At 46.9% G+C, this 15,000-nt stretch overlaps 1 protein-coding gene across 1 annotated transcript in view; it reads right to left on the bottom strand.

Moving 5' to 3' along the window:
* Positions 1-14,761, bottom strand: part of mta3 (metastasis associated 1 family, member 3) — a 21,041-nt gene extending 6,280 nt beyond the window's left edge. Inside the window, exons 1-15 of the mRNA XM_056577077.1 lie at positions 14,459-14,761; positions 12,880-12,947; positions 11,220-11,313; positions 9,251-9,377; positions 9,063-9,126; positions 8,612-8,729; positions 8,142-8,244; positions 6,379-6,478; positions 6,011-6,199; positions 5,483-5,557; positions 4,592-4,650; positions 4,236-4,354; positions 3,432-3,604; positions 2,401-2,623; positions 79-171 (exon numbers count right to left, since the gene is read on the bottom strand). Coding sequence (XP_056433052.1) covers positions 79-171; positions 2,401-2,623; positions 3,432-3,604; positions 4,236-4,354; positions 4,592-4,650; positions 5,483-5,557; positions 6,011-6,199; positions 6,379-6,478; positions 8,142-8,244; positions 8,612-8,729; positions 9,063-9,126; positions 9,251-9,377; positions 11,220-11,313; positions 12,880-12,947; positions 14,459-14,486 — 1,633 coding nt within the window. The 5' untranslated portion in view covers positions 14,487-14,761. The remainder of the gene's footprint in view (positions 1-78; positions 172-2,400; positions 2,624-3,431; positions 3,605-4,235; positions 4,355-4,591; positions 4,651-5,482; positions 5,558-6,010; positions 6,200-6,378; positions 6,479-8,141; positions 8,245-8,611; positions 8,730-9,062; positions 9,127-9,250; positions 9,378-11,219; positions 11,314-12,879; positions 12,948-14,458) is intronic.
* Between the last annotated feature and the right edge of the window lie 239 nt (positions 14,762-15,000).

Raw genomic sequence — 15,000 nt, 5'->3', positions numbered from 1 at the left:
GGCAACCATTTGAAGAATGTTTTGCTGCAGAATGAAGGGGGAGGGGAGGTTGTGTCTTTTCGGTGTGTTGTGTGTTACCTAGGAACTGCACCACGCTGGTAAGCGTGCTCCTGGGCGACGCTCTGTGTTTGGGCAGCCGTGTTCCCTGGCCCTCCGACGCCCTGAGCATATCTGAATCAAACACGCACACACATACACACTTGTAACTAACCGGTGTGCACGTCATCACACCTTTTTGGTCACACAGGCCATATCGTTCAACCCTTCCATCTGCATTACTTGTGCTCTTGACAGGAAATGGCAGTCGTAATAGCGCTCCCACATTAACATGCAATTTTTTGTTCTGTTCTGCATACAACTGATCTTAGCAATGGTGCCTCAAGGTAAAAGCATATACAACACGTCACAAAGAAATATTTATAAAAAAAGTATCTATATTAAATGTTATGTCCTCAGATAACACAAGATATCCTCTGTATAATGTACCCTGGCTAGTTGTTACTATAACTCACTCCTGGAGATGGCATGACCGGAATAATTTTCTTCCACACACACAGAAATGACATTACATGCTTACATGCAAATCCTGAGAAAAATGACACCATGAACACATTCTCACAACACAATGTCAGGGCTGGATGACAGAAGGCGTTGACAGTACAGATCCATGCTCGGAAGGGAGGGAAGGAGAGGGGCACGTGCCTTGGGCGTGTCCTTGGAGGCAAAAAACGACCAATCGGCGAGTGCGTCGGATTTGATGGACAGATACACAGACACATGAAGCACAAGGACTCAGAGAAGATGGTTTCAGGAGTGATTTTTATTGGAGGACTAACTCTCACATCCACGCACAGTAATGAAAGGAGGATTGCAAAAGAGGTAGAGAAGATGAGATGGAACTATTGCATCATCCGTTTGGCAAAGGAGAAGGATCAAAAGCAAAATGAAGGAAGACTTCGAAAATGGGGAAACCCTGGAGTAGAGTATCTCCACACGCCCTCACTGTAAGACTATCCTCAGGTGTATCCTAAACGGGACAGATAGGGTGGGATGGTGGAGGGGTGTGTGGTGACGTGAATGCAGCCGGAGATTAGGTCAGGACTGAAAACAACTAGGACGGAGGGTGGTAGACACCACCCTGTTCAATGAGGGCAGGTGGTGAAGGGAAGCAGTTCTCTTTGGTTTGCCGCGTCTGCATTCCACCCCACCTACAGTGGACATAGCAGCCGCTGGCTGACATAAGGTGCCTAAGAAGCTAGACGCTAGATTTACTCTAAGCAATTACAATGTTATCTGCTCAGGGTGGTTTGGCTTTAAATCCTTTATGAGGCTGATTTTGGTTTTTTCAAAAAGAAACGTACACGTATTTTTGCCACGTCTTAATTCATCCCAAGCAACAATTTCACCACAGGGATCATTTCTGACATCGGAACTAACTTAAGTAAGCACAAACGAGTTCCCACTACAAACTAGCCAAGCATTCGGACCTTGTGGTTGAGCAGTCATTTCTTGGTGAGCCTGGTAGGCATACATTTTACCGATTGAAGAATTGGGCTCAGACTTTATAGATTTGAAGCGCAAGTCGACACAGACAGACTCTGAAGGGGTGGGGATGCAAAATAGAGCTTCTGTTATTAAAATACATTTCTTCTACAGCGAACTTAGTGGAGCAAATACATGCCCATGGAATATAATAGCATCTCTGATTTTACCTTGACCTATTCTGATAGCAGGAAGAGCGATTGACAGCAGGACTGAGAGTTTGCAGGTGTGTTTATGTGTGTCCGGGCATGCCGAAAAGACTTTTAACCCTGAAACTGTTCAAATGTGTTAAGTTCCATCACCAGTTTTTTTGGGGGGGGTGGGGGTTCACTTAATCAAAATCATAACAGAAAGTTAAAAAAAACAATGAAAGGATGATCAGAACTCATAGTTATAAGGACAGGCAGTCTTTATTAGAAACAGGGTGGCGGGAGAATACAAAAAAAAAAAAGAAATAATATAACAATAATAATAAAAACAGAAAGACGCACTGGGATGGAATCGGAAAGGGGAGGGGGGAGGGGGGCGTGAGCAGTGGGGGGAGGGGGCACAGGTTGGAGCTGATGGGGTGTAGAAGATGGGGGACATGGGTGATGTCAGTGATGTCACATGGGGGCGTGTGTGTGTGTATCCGTGTGCGTGTGTCCTGTGTGTGTGTGTGTGTGTGTGTATTCTTGTGTGTCCCGTGTGTGCGTTTGTGTACACATCCATGTGTGACAGTGTGTAAGTGTCCGTGTATGTGTGCATGTGTGAGTCTGCAGGGGCACTGTGTGTGTATTTGTGTGTGTGTGTGTGTGTGTGTCTGCGGGCGCGCGTGTCCATGCGGCAGAAGTTAGGAGAAATTTAAAGAGCTCTTACACTCTGCCTTTACGGCCCCACAGTTAATGGGCACAAAGGGCCGCCGCGCCGCCCGGCGCAGCCTGATGACATCACGGCACATGTGCCGGGCCAGCTTGGTGAGGCGAGTGGCCTGGAGGAGAAAGGCCTGCTTGGTCTTCATGTTGGACTTGGGACTGCCGCTATTGCGCACCGGTACCATGTGGCTCGACTGGCGGGGGGCATGGCCCCGCGAACGAGGCTCCTGGGATGGGGGTGGGGGAAGGGGGTGGCGTCCACAAGAACAAGGGGACGGGTAGTTTGGAGGGGGGGGGGGGAAACGACAAAAAACAAGATTACATTTGGAAAGACCAAAAAAATAAAAAATAAAAATAATCTGGTGCAGTTATCGAGTGAAATGCCAAGAAAAAGGCAGTTGGTCTTTTAAGAGTAACCGGACACCCCTATTGGAACCACAAGGCGAGCACCGAACCAGGGTCATGCAGTGTCAGGTGGTCCTCCACCCTTGACACCAATTCAACTAATCAATGCCTAACAGCAACTACAGTGGTCTGCACAATTGACTGCATAATCAACAAAATTGTGTTTTGGCCTCCGCAATTTGCTTATTGTGAAAGACCGCAATTGAATCAAGAAATGCGAGAAATGTTGAAACAAAAAAGGTTGAAAAAAAAAAAACGACAGAACGCATTTGATTTTGTTCGCTTGATGCAATTCAAATCAAATCAGCCACCTCAACAACCACGGTAACAAGCACTTTAACGAATCACAGCCATTGCCGTTTACGGGTGCTACAACCGGTTGGGTCCGAGGCATCCCCTGCCGCTGAATACATGGCACGAAGAGAGTCGTCATTGCAGCCAGGTTGGCGAATTCATAAACTGCTATTCACAATGAATAATCACAATCGCAATATGGGCCGCAAATCATTTCCATGATAATTTCTGCCACAAGCTCGTGGCCCTGGCGCGGTTCAGCTTGAGTGCGCGAGCCTCCTCGAACCACCGCGGCATGGCCTCGCCGGCCTCGGGGCGCCCGGGCGCGGGACTCACATGGTGGGCGCTGACGTTGCTCACCGGGGCCGGCGAGGTGCGCTCCTCCGGTGCCTCCGCTCTGCTGGGCATCTTCAGGCCGCCGTACCGCTTCCAGTACATCCAGCACGACACGCAGAGGCGGCACTGCATGTTGGGGGGGCCCCACGAGTACCACTGGGCCGACTGCATACCTGACGAGGGGGGGGAGAGAGAGAGGGGGGAGAGAGAGAGCACATCCGGCTGAGCTCAATCGTCTCTCCACGCAACGGGAGGGCAATTGATTGATGGAGGAAAACCCCCCCGCTGATTCAGTAGTGTAGAAGTCTCGCAACCCAATGATCAAAGAGTCCTTGGTTCGGCCGGCGTGTTTGGAGTTGATGTGAGCGGCTCACACGCTCGGGGATCAATAACTTGTCAATTGGAAATGTGTCGAAGTGTGTGTGTCAGATAGACACACACACACATTTGTGTGTGCATGTGCGCCTGTGTCAGATTGACATACATTTGTGTGTGCGCGTGTGTGCGTGCGTGTGTATTTGTGTATGTGTTAGGTGTAGAAAGAAGCAGATAAGTTGATTGCAGAGGGACGACACGGGGGAAATTGCATATTGACTGATTGCCGATTGGTTGAACGAGAAACAAGTGAACTTCCTCTCTGATCCGAGACCCGGAACAGTCATGAACTCAGCTCTGTTCTCCCAGCGGTTGATGATCCCAGGAACGCTTTTCAATTTAGAGTTAATTCAAAGAATGCACTTTATGCTGCTGCTGCCGCCACACACGCACACACACACGCGCAGACACACACACAAGCGCACTTACTGTAGCAACTCTCGCAGGCCCGGCCCCCTCCTGCTGTGTGATAGGCCACTGGCCCCGCCCCGTTGACTGTAGCCATCTTCCCATTGGTCATTGAGATCTGGTTGGGGTTGGGCTTGTTACTGTTCCAGGAGGAAGAGTGAGAGAGCGAGCGAGAGAGAGAGAGAGAGAGAGAGATTTAATCAACAGACTAATGACCCGGCAGCCTTCAACAGCACCGGAGACACATTAAATATGCAGAAATAATTTTAGCCCCGCTGCCACAAGTGTGATTGCCACAGAGGAAAATAATCGACACTGAAGGGAAGAAATATACCATTTATAATGTATGACATGTAAAAGAAAAAGGGTTTACTTACTACGTAGGAATATAAACCTGCTTTAGTTTGCTCTCGGCTTCCGCTGCCTTGAGTCTTTTCTGTTGAGGGAGGCAGAGAAAGAGTAGGTTGAAAGGAGAGGGAAAAACATCCCATAATAGTATGACAAAGAATCCGTTTTTTAAACAATTAAACATGAATTTAATGAAGCCTTTCATTTGAATGAATACGCCATACTGAGAGAGAACTCAAGTCTATTAATACCATGGCAACAGCAGCTTGAACAAGGTAACTGAACCAACAGCACACAGATCCCTGTGGACCAACATAACACTTTAGATTCCATTTCGGCTCACGCAGGCTGGACTGGCAAACGACCAATAGGTATAAATGTAAGCTTGGATCCGGCCGTCCTACTCTGTTGTAGCGGCCGTTCTGGAGAGAGATGGCCCACACTCCGGGCTATAAACCCAAAAACTGCAAGAGGCAGGGGTAGGCCTTGTTCATGTTTTGTAACCAAGATATCTACCAAAGAAAACCAACTCACACGACTGGATGAGGCTTTCAGAAGGTGATCTTAATGTGTGTATTTCTACACTGGCCAGTCTAGAGGACTGATTTGAAAACCTTTGCAGACGTTTTTCTTTTCACAGTCACTCTAGATATTAATCAATAGTTTGATTTGAGAGGCGAGTACATAAATCTAATACGAACATGGATTTAAAGCAACCCCCTTGTCTCACGTCTCGTCCAGTGACCACCAGTCAATACGTCCCTACTCGAGCCGCTCATCAGAAACCAGTGCGGAAAAACCAGCGTGCAGTAGAGTCCTACAGCGTGTTATTCTTAACACATCTGGTTCACTCCATTATAAACTCGGCCTGCCGCTCAAGAACCACATTTCCCTTCGGGATCGGGGGCAGGGGGTCTTACCTGTTGAACGTATCTGTCGGTGGTCTTCCACATGTAGTAGTACTCTATAATGCTGGTCAGGGACTTCCATGGCAGCTACAGGCGGGTCAGTCACGGAGGGGGCAGGACGAAGGAGGAGGAGACAAGAGGAGGAGGAGGATAAAGAGGTATAATAGGTGGCGATGAGGGGGGGGGGTGTTGGGATAAGACAGGGAGCAAATGAACAGTATTAATAACTCGTGTTCTTCTTTGCCGTGTGGGCGCTCATGATTATTCATGAGACATGGCTGCAGGAAGAGAGCCAACAGTTCCCCCCCGCTTTAATGGAAACACAGCCCTGCCAACCCAACACAGGTCGCACACGCGCACACACACACACACACACACACAGGCCTGCGAGCACACTGAGTCACATTTCATCATAAAATTTCAGTATTCATGACCACCTGCCATAAAACAAGCATGGCGCACACACACACGCACACACACACACACACACACACACACACACACACACACACGCACACACACACACACACACGCACGTACAAAGTCTTGTCGGATGTCGTTGAAGTCTTTGCCGTATTTCTCCAGCGCCTCCTCGAACATGCTGGCCTCCGAGGCACTCCACTCCTCCATCTCGTCCCGACAGAGCACGGGCCCGCCGGCTGGCACCAGCACGCTCAGGGCGCTGGACAGGTCGTAGCCGTGGCGATGGAGCGTGTCCATCGCATGGAACTGTGATGGAGGGAGAGGTGTGAAGGATCGGGTGGGCTTTAGGCTGAGGAATTTAGTGTCCGAATCCTAACTTTTATGATACTGTCTTTTAAACTGCTCGATAGTCCAATCTTGCTGCCATTGCCTGGTGGTTAATTGTGGTGTTAATTGTCGTGTGTGTGTGTGTGTCTCTCTCTTACCAGTGTGATATCCCTGGAGGCTGCGGCGGCACTCATGTGTAAGCTGGGCTGTCGGACCGAACTGCTGCAGTCCAGCGCTCGTGCGAAGGTCCCGACTGCCCTGCAAGAGGGGACACACACACACACACACACACACACACACACACAAATACACACACACACACACACACACACGCTTTTATTACGTGCCCACAAACATCCATATGATTCATTGCCCTCGATGGCAACACGGCACAGGAAACAGCCAATATCCAAGTAGGCACCTGATGTTTTGGGTCGAGCCTTCTAGCGGCATTAAGGCTCAATATGTCAAGGATGGTGCCAGTTCTTAGAGGGGCGCCCTCGTGGGATATACACAGGGGTGGCTCATTATAGTCCTTATGGTCATGCCTGTTTTATGAAAGAGGGCAGGGATTCCATCTAGGCTAGTCTCCACTAGTTTAGCCAACAATCTGTGCCCTAGTAAATAAGAGTAAGATCCATAGAAAGCGTTGCGTGTTTCACCTACGAGGACGCCTTTGGGAGAAGAGTCTATTGATTTTACGTTTCACAATTGTACCTGTTGTGTCAATGCGACGACATGTATAGTGTATCGACATGAAACTGATTGCTTAGTGTACTCAATCCCTGATGGATAGTAAAATAAAACATGTTCAGCCAGCGAGACACAAAGTATACTGCTATAGTTTTGTTTATATTACTCAAAAGATTGAACATGTGAAATAAATAAAACGGGTACGGGATGGGTCACAGAATAATAAAATAAATGAGCTACGTTTGCTACAGTCCACTGGGTAGGCTGGAAGATTGATCTATCCAGCACACATCGACGAAGACACACCCACTTGTGATTTCAGAAGAGACTGATTTTCAAAACGGCTTGTCACGGCTAATCACCCTCACAACTGGAGGTATAATATGTCACCTTTAACATTAGTGCATTAACCTAGGTATAAGACAGCTCCTACGCTAGCAACTTGACAAGGCACTTAACCGCGCTATCCGCCACCGACTTTGACTGAGTGGGTCGCCGCAGCTTCGGAAATTGGCCGTACGGATGAAACCTGCCGCAATTGAGTTCGGAATGCCGAAGACTCGTCGCCCCTAATACAAATGAAATCGTGACTAATCTTCACATTACTACGACAGGATGGTCATGTTTTGATTTGCGGCTTAGCATCTCGCTCAATCAGTGTGTCTGTGTGTATGCAGACCCGCAAACACCTCAGAGGAAAATAGGTGACGGTGTCAGGGGGGGAGGGGAATCATCGGTAAAATAATGGAAAGGCAGCAAAACTGCATAATAATAATCTTAAAAGGAAACTCTCCGGTTCTACTCGATTCACGTGAATGACCCAATTGACCAAGAAAACGGCGATTGTCGCCGAAAAGCGACAAGTTTGCAGGTGTGTGTATGTGTGGGTGTGTGTTTATTTTACATTAATCGTATTAATCCTCATGGTGAAATTCATTCTTGGGATTTGACCCGTCCTATGCTCGGAGCTAGATGCAGTGGGCTGCCTGCCTCACAGGGCGGGGCCCGGGAACCACCTCCAGGTGTAGGGCCCTTTCCTCGGCTATGGGCCGGGCGGGAATGTGTTAACGTTCATGATTTTGTGCTGAGGGAGGAAACCGTTGCACCCAACGTGAAAACAAAACTAAAGACGGGGTTAACGTACAAATTCCAAACAGAAAAGGCGCGACCTAAAAAGCAAACCGTTCATGTTGTGGGGGGTGTAGAGGTTGGGGGTTAAAGGTCGTACCGTGCCACGACCAGGAACTGGTCGATTTGTTTGCTCGAGAGCGGACATTCTGGATCCCACAGCTTCTCCTCCAGCTTTGACTGCTCTCTGTCGTCTGCCTCGCCTGCGCAACACACACCACATACATAGTGAATTGAATGTATGATGGTTGGTGTGTGTGTGTGTGTGTGTGTGTGTGTGTGTGTGTGTGTGTGTGTGTGTGTGTGTGTGTGTGTGTGTGTGTGTGTGTGTGTGTGTGTGTGTGTGTGTGTGTGTGTGTGTGTGTGTGTGTGTGTGTGTGTGTGTAGGAAGTCATACCAGTGTTTTGTCATGCATTTGGACCTGCTTTGACTTAAACTATATTTGGTTCGAAAATGTAAATCAATTCTGCTATTAGACCCAATTGTGAGTAACCAATGAATAAATGACATCAGTACAAAAAATAATAAAATAATGGACTAAAAGTGTGTGTGCGCGCCTCTAGCCCTTACCCTCTGGTAACATGTCAGGCACGTCTGCCTGAAACCGTGGGCCTACTCTGATCTCCCCCTTGTCGGCCAGGAGGGTTTTCTGTGTGGGGTCGTACACCAGCGAGTAGAAGAACGTGTCCTGGAAAAGAAACACCATTTTAAAAAACACACAAACTGGTCATCCACTCAACGTTTCAAGACCCCAGGCACAGGAGCATCCCCACCACGGCCAGGGATGAGTTAACGGCTCGCTGCTATGAGGATTCTGTCAGTATTAAATAGAAGCCCAGATTACTTTTAATTATGAAAAGCGAGTAGGCTTCTGGGCCGGCTCCAAAACTCGACTGCATATCGATCTTAAAGGATGAGAGCTGAAGGCAATGAGCAGAGTAGAAACTGAGCTAAGAGCATTTGGAAAGAATATTGATAATAATTGTATTTATTTTTTAGATTTTTCTCTGTTCCAACTTACCTCTTTGTCTAAGTAAGAGAGAACGGCTTCCGTCTCATTCAATAGTGCAACACTGCACTTACCCCTAAGTGTGGGGAGAGAGAGAGAGAGAGAGAGAAAACAGGGTTATCCATGGACACGGCAGGAGGGGTGACCAGTCATGTGCACTGCCTACCAGGGCTGACAGAACTGTGTGCGTGTGCGTGTACCTGATGTGCGTGGCGGGTAGGCTCTCGTACTGCCGGGAGAGGAAGAGCTCTCTGTGTCGGAGCTGGTGCTTCTGCTTCTCCGATAGATCCGTCTCTATGGGGGTCTCCTTCTCTTCCTCCAGGTCCTCTGCCCGGGGGGAACACAGGATCAACACGATAGAGCGAGAGCAGCAACCACCACACAGAGGAAGACATCTTTTTCCCCACTGACTAAGCAAAGTAGCTTCCATCATCAGATAAGGCCCAAACTCGATTCTTCCCCTTGCCCCTTTTGCTTTGTCTTTGTCTTAACCAAGACAAAGACAAAGACAAAGCAAAAGGGGCAAGGGGAAGAATCGAGATTCGGCCCAAGTGAGCTCTCAAATCATCTTAAAAATAAGGGGTACATAGCACTCAATCTTATCCCTTAATCTTGATCAAATTGGGTATTGAGACACCACTAGCTCTCACATGAACGCGCAAGGGTAAGGGGGAAGATAAGGGGAAGTATTGAGATTGGGCCTTATTCCATCATGTGTGGCCGAGTTAACTATCGAAGAATCATGAATGTATCTATTGAATTATACGTGTTCATATTTTTCTTCATAGGTCAACAATAGGTATTGTTTTAGCTCCTTCAACTTAGACTGGTAAAATCTTGTGTTCAAATATTGAGCTTATTACTAAGCATGCATATCAATGAGCTGCAGAGTCTGATTGCATGTTCTTGGGAATTTGAAAATACAAGACTTACAGGACCTACGAGCCTCTCATAATCAGAGCTTTTCAAAAGCAATATCTCAGGAGAGCTTCATTATTTGCGGCTATATTTGTCTCTGAATCCAATTGCATATATATATATCAAGATTGGATCGCCTGTATACCAATTCTTCCGATATTAAAGACCTGACAAGCCGTGAAGCCCTGTCCCAATACCTCTCCTTAGCAACACTACTCAACCCTTCCCCTCGAGTCTGAGTGTTATTGTATTCCAGCTTACTAGTGGATAGAGATGCAGGAGTAGTGGAAGGGGTAAGCATTGCCCTTGTCAGCAACATTCCAACGTTTAAAAGGTGGCATATTATGCCACCAGGTGTGAGTGTGATTAGCCGTTACAAGTTGTGAAGTCAGAAGAGGCCGATATTCAAAACGGCTTGTAACGGCTAATCACACTCACACCTGGTGGTATAATATGTTGACTTTAAAACACTTTTAACACCTAAACACTTATGGGAATTTGATTAATTTGAATATGCTGAATTGATTGCTGGCGACAGCTGTTCATTGCTTTTGAAATCTCTATATACCCCATGAAGTCATCTTACAACACTCATCAGCATGTGCTTTTATTTGCAATTTGCTTCGCAATTTGGGGACTTTTTTTTAACTCTTTTCCACCCTAAACCTCAGAGCTTACTTCTAGCAATTACTTCAGTGAAGCAGCAAGGCCCTTTGTCTGATGCCACAATAAACCAATACGCCCTGGGCTGACGATTTAATTATCAAGCAGGAAGTGGAAGTCTTAATACAAAATGAAAGGGACATGGAAATGCGGCGGAGTCAGCAGACACTTTCAGATCCAATACGCTGATGCTTTATATTTTTTAAAACACTGTCGCACATCGATGCCTTCAGTGCTCGCTTTAAGCCCACACCCCTGCTCTCCATTTCCTATGGTCCAACTGTTCCGTCGAGAGGCAGCACTTGCCATGGCCTCAGGACTATCTGGCAACTTCACTCCCCCGCCCGAAAGGGACGACTCTGCAGAAAGACGACATTCAGCCTCGCTGGGGAAGGGCAGCCAGACAATCCTGTTTGTGTAATTAGTATTTGGAGTGGTGTTTCATGAATACATGGGCAGTTGACACCATCTTTGTCCTATGCATGAGCGAATCCCTTTATAAATACACAAGAGGCTGAGCAGACGGTTTACCCAGATGACCGGACTGACAAGCCCTGGGATCATACAGAGGAAGGGAGCGGGACTGACTTGCATGTTTGTCTGCCAGCTGGATGAGGCTGTGTGAGATGTCTCTCCTCCGGTAGAAGCACACCACCTTGGCCTCCACGTTCCCGCTGGCCGTCTGTTAACCCAACGACAAACACACAAACAGTTACACACAAACACACACACACACACACTGGCAATGGGATGGGGACACCAAGGCGAGCCAAATAGTGCTAATTTCCCATGAGCCCGTCAAGCTGCGCGGCGACGACAGGCCAAACATCCCAAGATTGATTGATTGATGGTCTGCATAACGAAGCCGACGGGTTTATCGACTGGTCTGAGATTAAAATATGCGGACGAGTGACGCAGGGTTTGGGAGAAGACATTTAGGGTGGAGGGAGGGGGGGGGGGGGGGTTCTTCTTCCCAAAACTATTACTTGTTGTAGTGCGTATGTAATCTACCATGGTTGTGTTGTGTGAATATTGCTGTTCATCAAAATAAAACCACTTAAAAACATGTCATTTTTGTTTGCAAATTCAAAAGGGAGCTGGAAATATGCCTTTAATAGACGCAAAATCTGGTCAGATCTTGTGTGGATAATGCATCTCATTAATGACTATGTGCTGTATGTTGTGTTGTAGTTCACACAGGTGGGTGTTCTTCTGAGAACTCTGTTGTTACAGGTTACACCGTAGTTGACCTGAGCTTGCGCCCTTCCCTGTTTAACCTAGATGGGCATTCACAGAGAATTCAGGTTTCAGAGGCTATGCAGGTTTGTGCATTATTTGGCCTTTGTGATAAAGCTGATTAACTGTAATCTGGCCTATTTATTGATTGGAAGAAGCCTGTGTTAAGCTGTTGTTTTGGTTTCTCTACCTTTTCAGGGTGGCCAAGCGCCCTGATTTGTGGAGGACAGATATTAAACCCTCTGTCCCTAAAATTGAGAAAAATGTCAGGCATTTGTTTAAACTCATTCATATAACGGTAAATATTTGGATCAAATGTTAAAATAAAATGTATATATTAATCACCCTTCAATGCATCACACACATCCATGCAATTGTGCAACTGGAACAAGACACAGACCCGATACAGTTAATGGCTCTAAACACAGACTATACCATTCACTCACACCTCTGCACGTCTGACTCCCTTTAAACTTATGTGGGGAACAGGGTTGGACTTTGGGTGCTGATCAGCGCCAATAAAAAGTATCAAGAACGTCTCCTTCGCCTCTTCGACCTCCACGACAACTGGGCACTTTATTAAATGATAATTCAAGGACTATGGCACATTTTGTGGATGTTGTGGCCTACACTTTTATTATTGAATGGTCCCATTGACCATCAGTAGGATAAGGGTTCACTTAATAGAAAAGTGGAGACGACGGCGTGAATAAAGTCTCACTGATGGCAAAGCCATCGACATTTTATACTGGTAACCGCGGTAACACTAGCATGTGTAGGCATAAGGAGAAGGTGTTCCTCCCACCACACCCAGTAGGCGCAGCTCTGCCTGCCAGCCGATGGCCATGTCAAAGACAGTTGAGGGAAGAGCCAGACACACACACACACACACACACACACACACACACACACACACACACGGCAAAATGTCTACCACCAGTAATTCAGGCAAGATATTTGTCCCTCAGGCAAAAGACGCAAAACCCATAATCTCTCTCTCTCCGCTCAGTACCTTGTTGAGTTCCTCTATCCGACGGATCAGGTAAGGGTTACTGGACGAGTTCTCAAAGAACACGTAATCTGCAACAGACACAACAACAAAACATCAATAGTTGTTCACAGTTTTTGATAAAGCAGGCTTCCTACCAGAAGGAAGGACAACCAATCATGAAAAATAAATGTTCACTGTTAGAAAGTATTGACATAAGGGGGGAGGGGGGGGGCAAACACAACAGAGAACTTCTATGGGACTTCTTAACACCCTGAAGCCATTCACCCAGTTTTGAAACTTCAACAGCTTTCTGTCTGAGAATTTTCTGCAGAACGTGTTGAAAGATCCAGTTTTTGATCCCAGTTTCACATCTGGCTTCAAAAACTATTTTGGTAAAGTCCTTGAGCTTGCAAGGCTGCAAGGACCCAGACCCAACATGCTGTGACTTTGATAAGCAAGCAGGCATAATTGTCTTAGTTTCTGACCTTATGGGACCTAACCTGAACCTGGGACCTAACCTCCTTTATTGATATTAGTCGGTTTAGCTGGGATAGTTCACTGCAGATAACGATACAGCATCTGATGATACATAAAAGAAGAGGAGAGCCCGTTCCCAGCACTCCAGACGCTGTCTAAATGTCTCTAATCGGCCAAAGTTAGTAAGCCCGGTCCAACTCCACCTAAGCACGGCGGTGTGATGAGATGAAGAACACACCTCCATTGTGAACAGTAGCAGCATCACGTGAGGTGCATTCCGATGGACACAATATCGAAGAAGTCAATGGGCGCCTCTCCTCGAATGCATTTATACACTCAAAGGCGGCTTGTTTACATTAGCTTCGTTGTCGACTTTAAGCATCACAGAACTGCAAGGATAAGTTAAATGTATCCAGCGGGATTGAAGGAAGACAATTAAACGTCAAATCAACCCGACTGCTAACCATATAGCTTAATAATGGAGTTAGTAGCCCATCGGAGTGCAGGGCATCTTTCATTAGCAAACAATGATCGCTGCAGATGATTGCTGCATCTGCAGCGATCATCTCCGTAGTCTGGCGGAAGTCACGATAACGACTGTAGGAATGATCCCGACTGTCGTCATGATAACGATGGTAAACGTTGATTAAAACCGTCAGCTAAACAGGGACTCCAGAAAAATGGATGGATGCCAGATAGAGACTACAAATACAAAAGACAGTACGTCGGACGGCTCCTTAGACGACCCCACATCTGTAACCAAATGTATATCCATCGCATATGATGTTCCTAGTGTTCCCCGTGTAAGCACGGCGAACAGTGGTGGTACAATAGCCCACAATGTGATCATGTTTACTCCTGGGCTAGCAGGCAGGGCTAGCAGGCTGGCAGCTAGCTCGCACGGCCCCGGACGACGTGAGGCCCGACCCATTTTGTTTCCCAAATATTTAGACATTGGCCACACTTTTCCACACAGGTAGATAAAACCACCGGACACACATGAGCCCGGACAGAAATCCACCGTGAATAAAAAAAAGAAGCGCTGATGATTTTTCCCACCCCCACCAGAACCAAAGAGTTGACGTGTTTTCACTTCATAAAAAAATAATCCACATTGACATACCTCCGACCCGGTACATGTTGGCCGCCATTTCTGCCCTCCCGGAGTGTTACAACCAACGCAAACCATAAACTACGGGGATTTAAATAAATTAATAAGACGATAAAAATGTATAATTTAAAAAGCGGGGCTGCAGTATTCGGTAAACCGCTGAGACTCGGGTCTGTATCCACTCGCGATTCGGGGATATGTACCCCCTTCCGAATCACGATATCCTATACAATACACAACTCTCTAGCCAAAAGAAGTCGGATCAACCCGAAACACACCGACTGGTGACGGAGGGAGGGGGGCGCGGGTTACGGCTGCCGCAACGCGCACGCGCAAACAAACACAAGCGCCTACAACGCTGAGATACTGAGAATTGGAGAATTGAACATTGAAAAAAAAACTTTCGCTAGATAGCCTGCTTTATTCATTCCACAAGGGGGAATTAAGGCTTTATAGCAGCTCAGATCAATAGAAGTCATACTGATAGTAATATTAATAATTATTATATTGTAATAATTGTAATAATTATAATAACGTTATAGTAAAGTGACAAT

The sequence above is a fragment of the Gadus chalcogrammus genome, chromosome 18 (assembly GCF_026213295.1).
Source record: "Gadus chalcogrammus isolate NIFS_2021 chromosome 18, NIFS_Gcha_1.0, whole genome shotgun sequence".
Taxonomy (NCBI): Eukaryota; Metazoa; Chordata; class Actinopteri; order Gadiformes; family Gadidae; genus Gadus; species Gadus chalcogrammus.
Note: the sequence above shows the minus strand (reverse complement) of the source record. Positions and strands in the feature narration are given on the sequence as shown.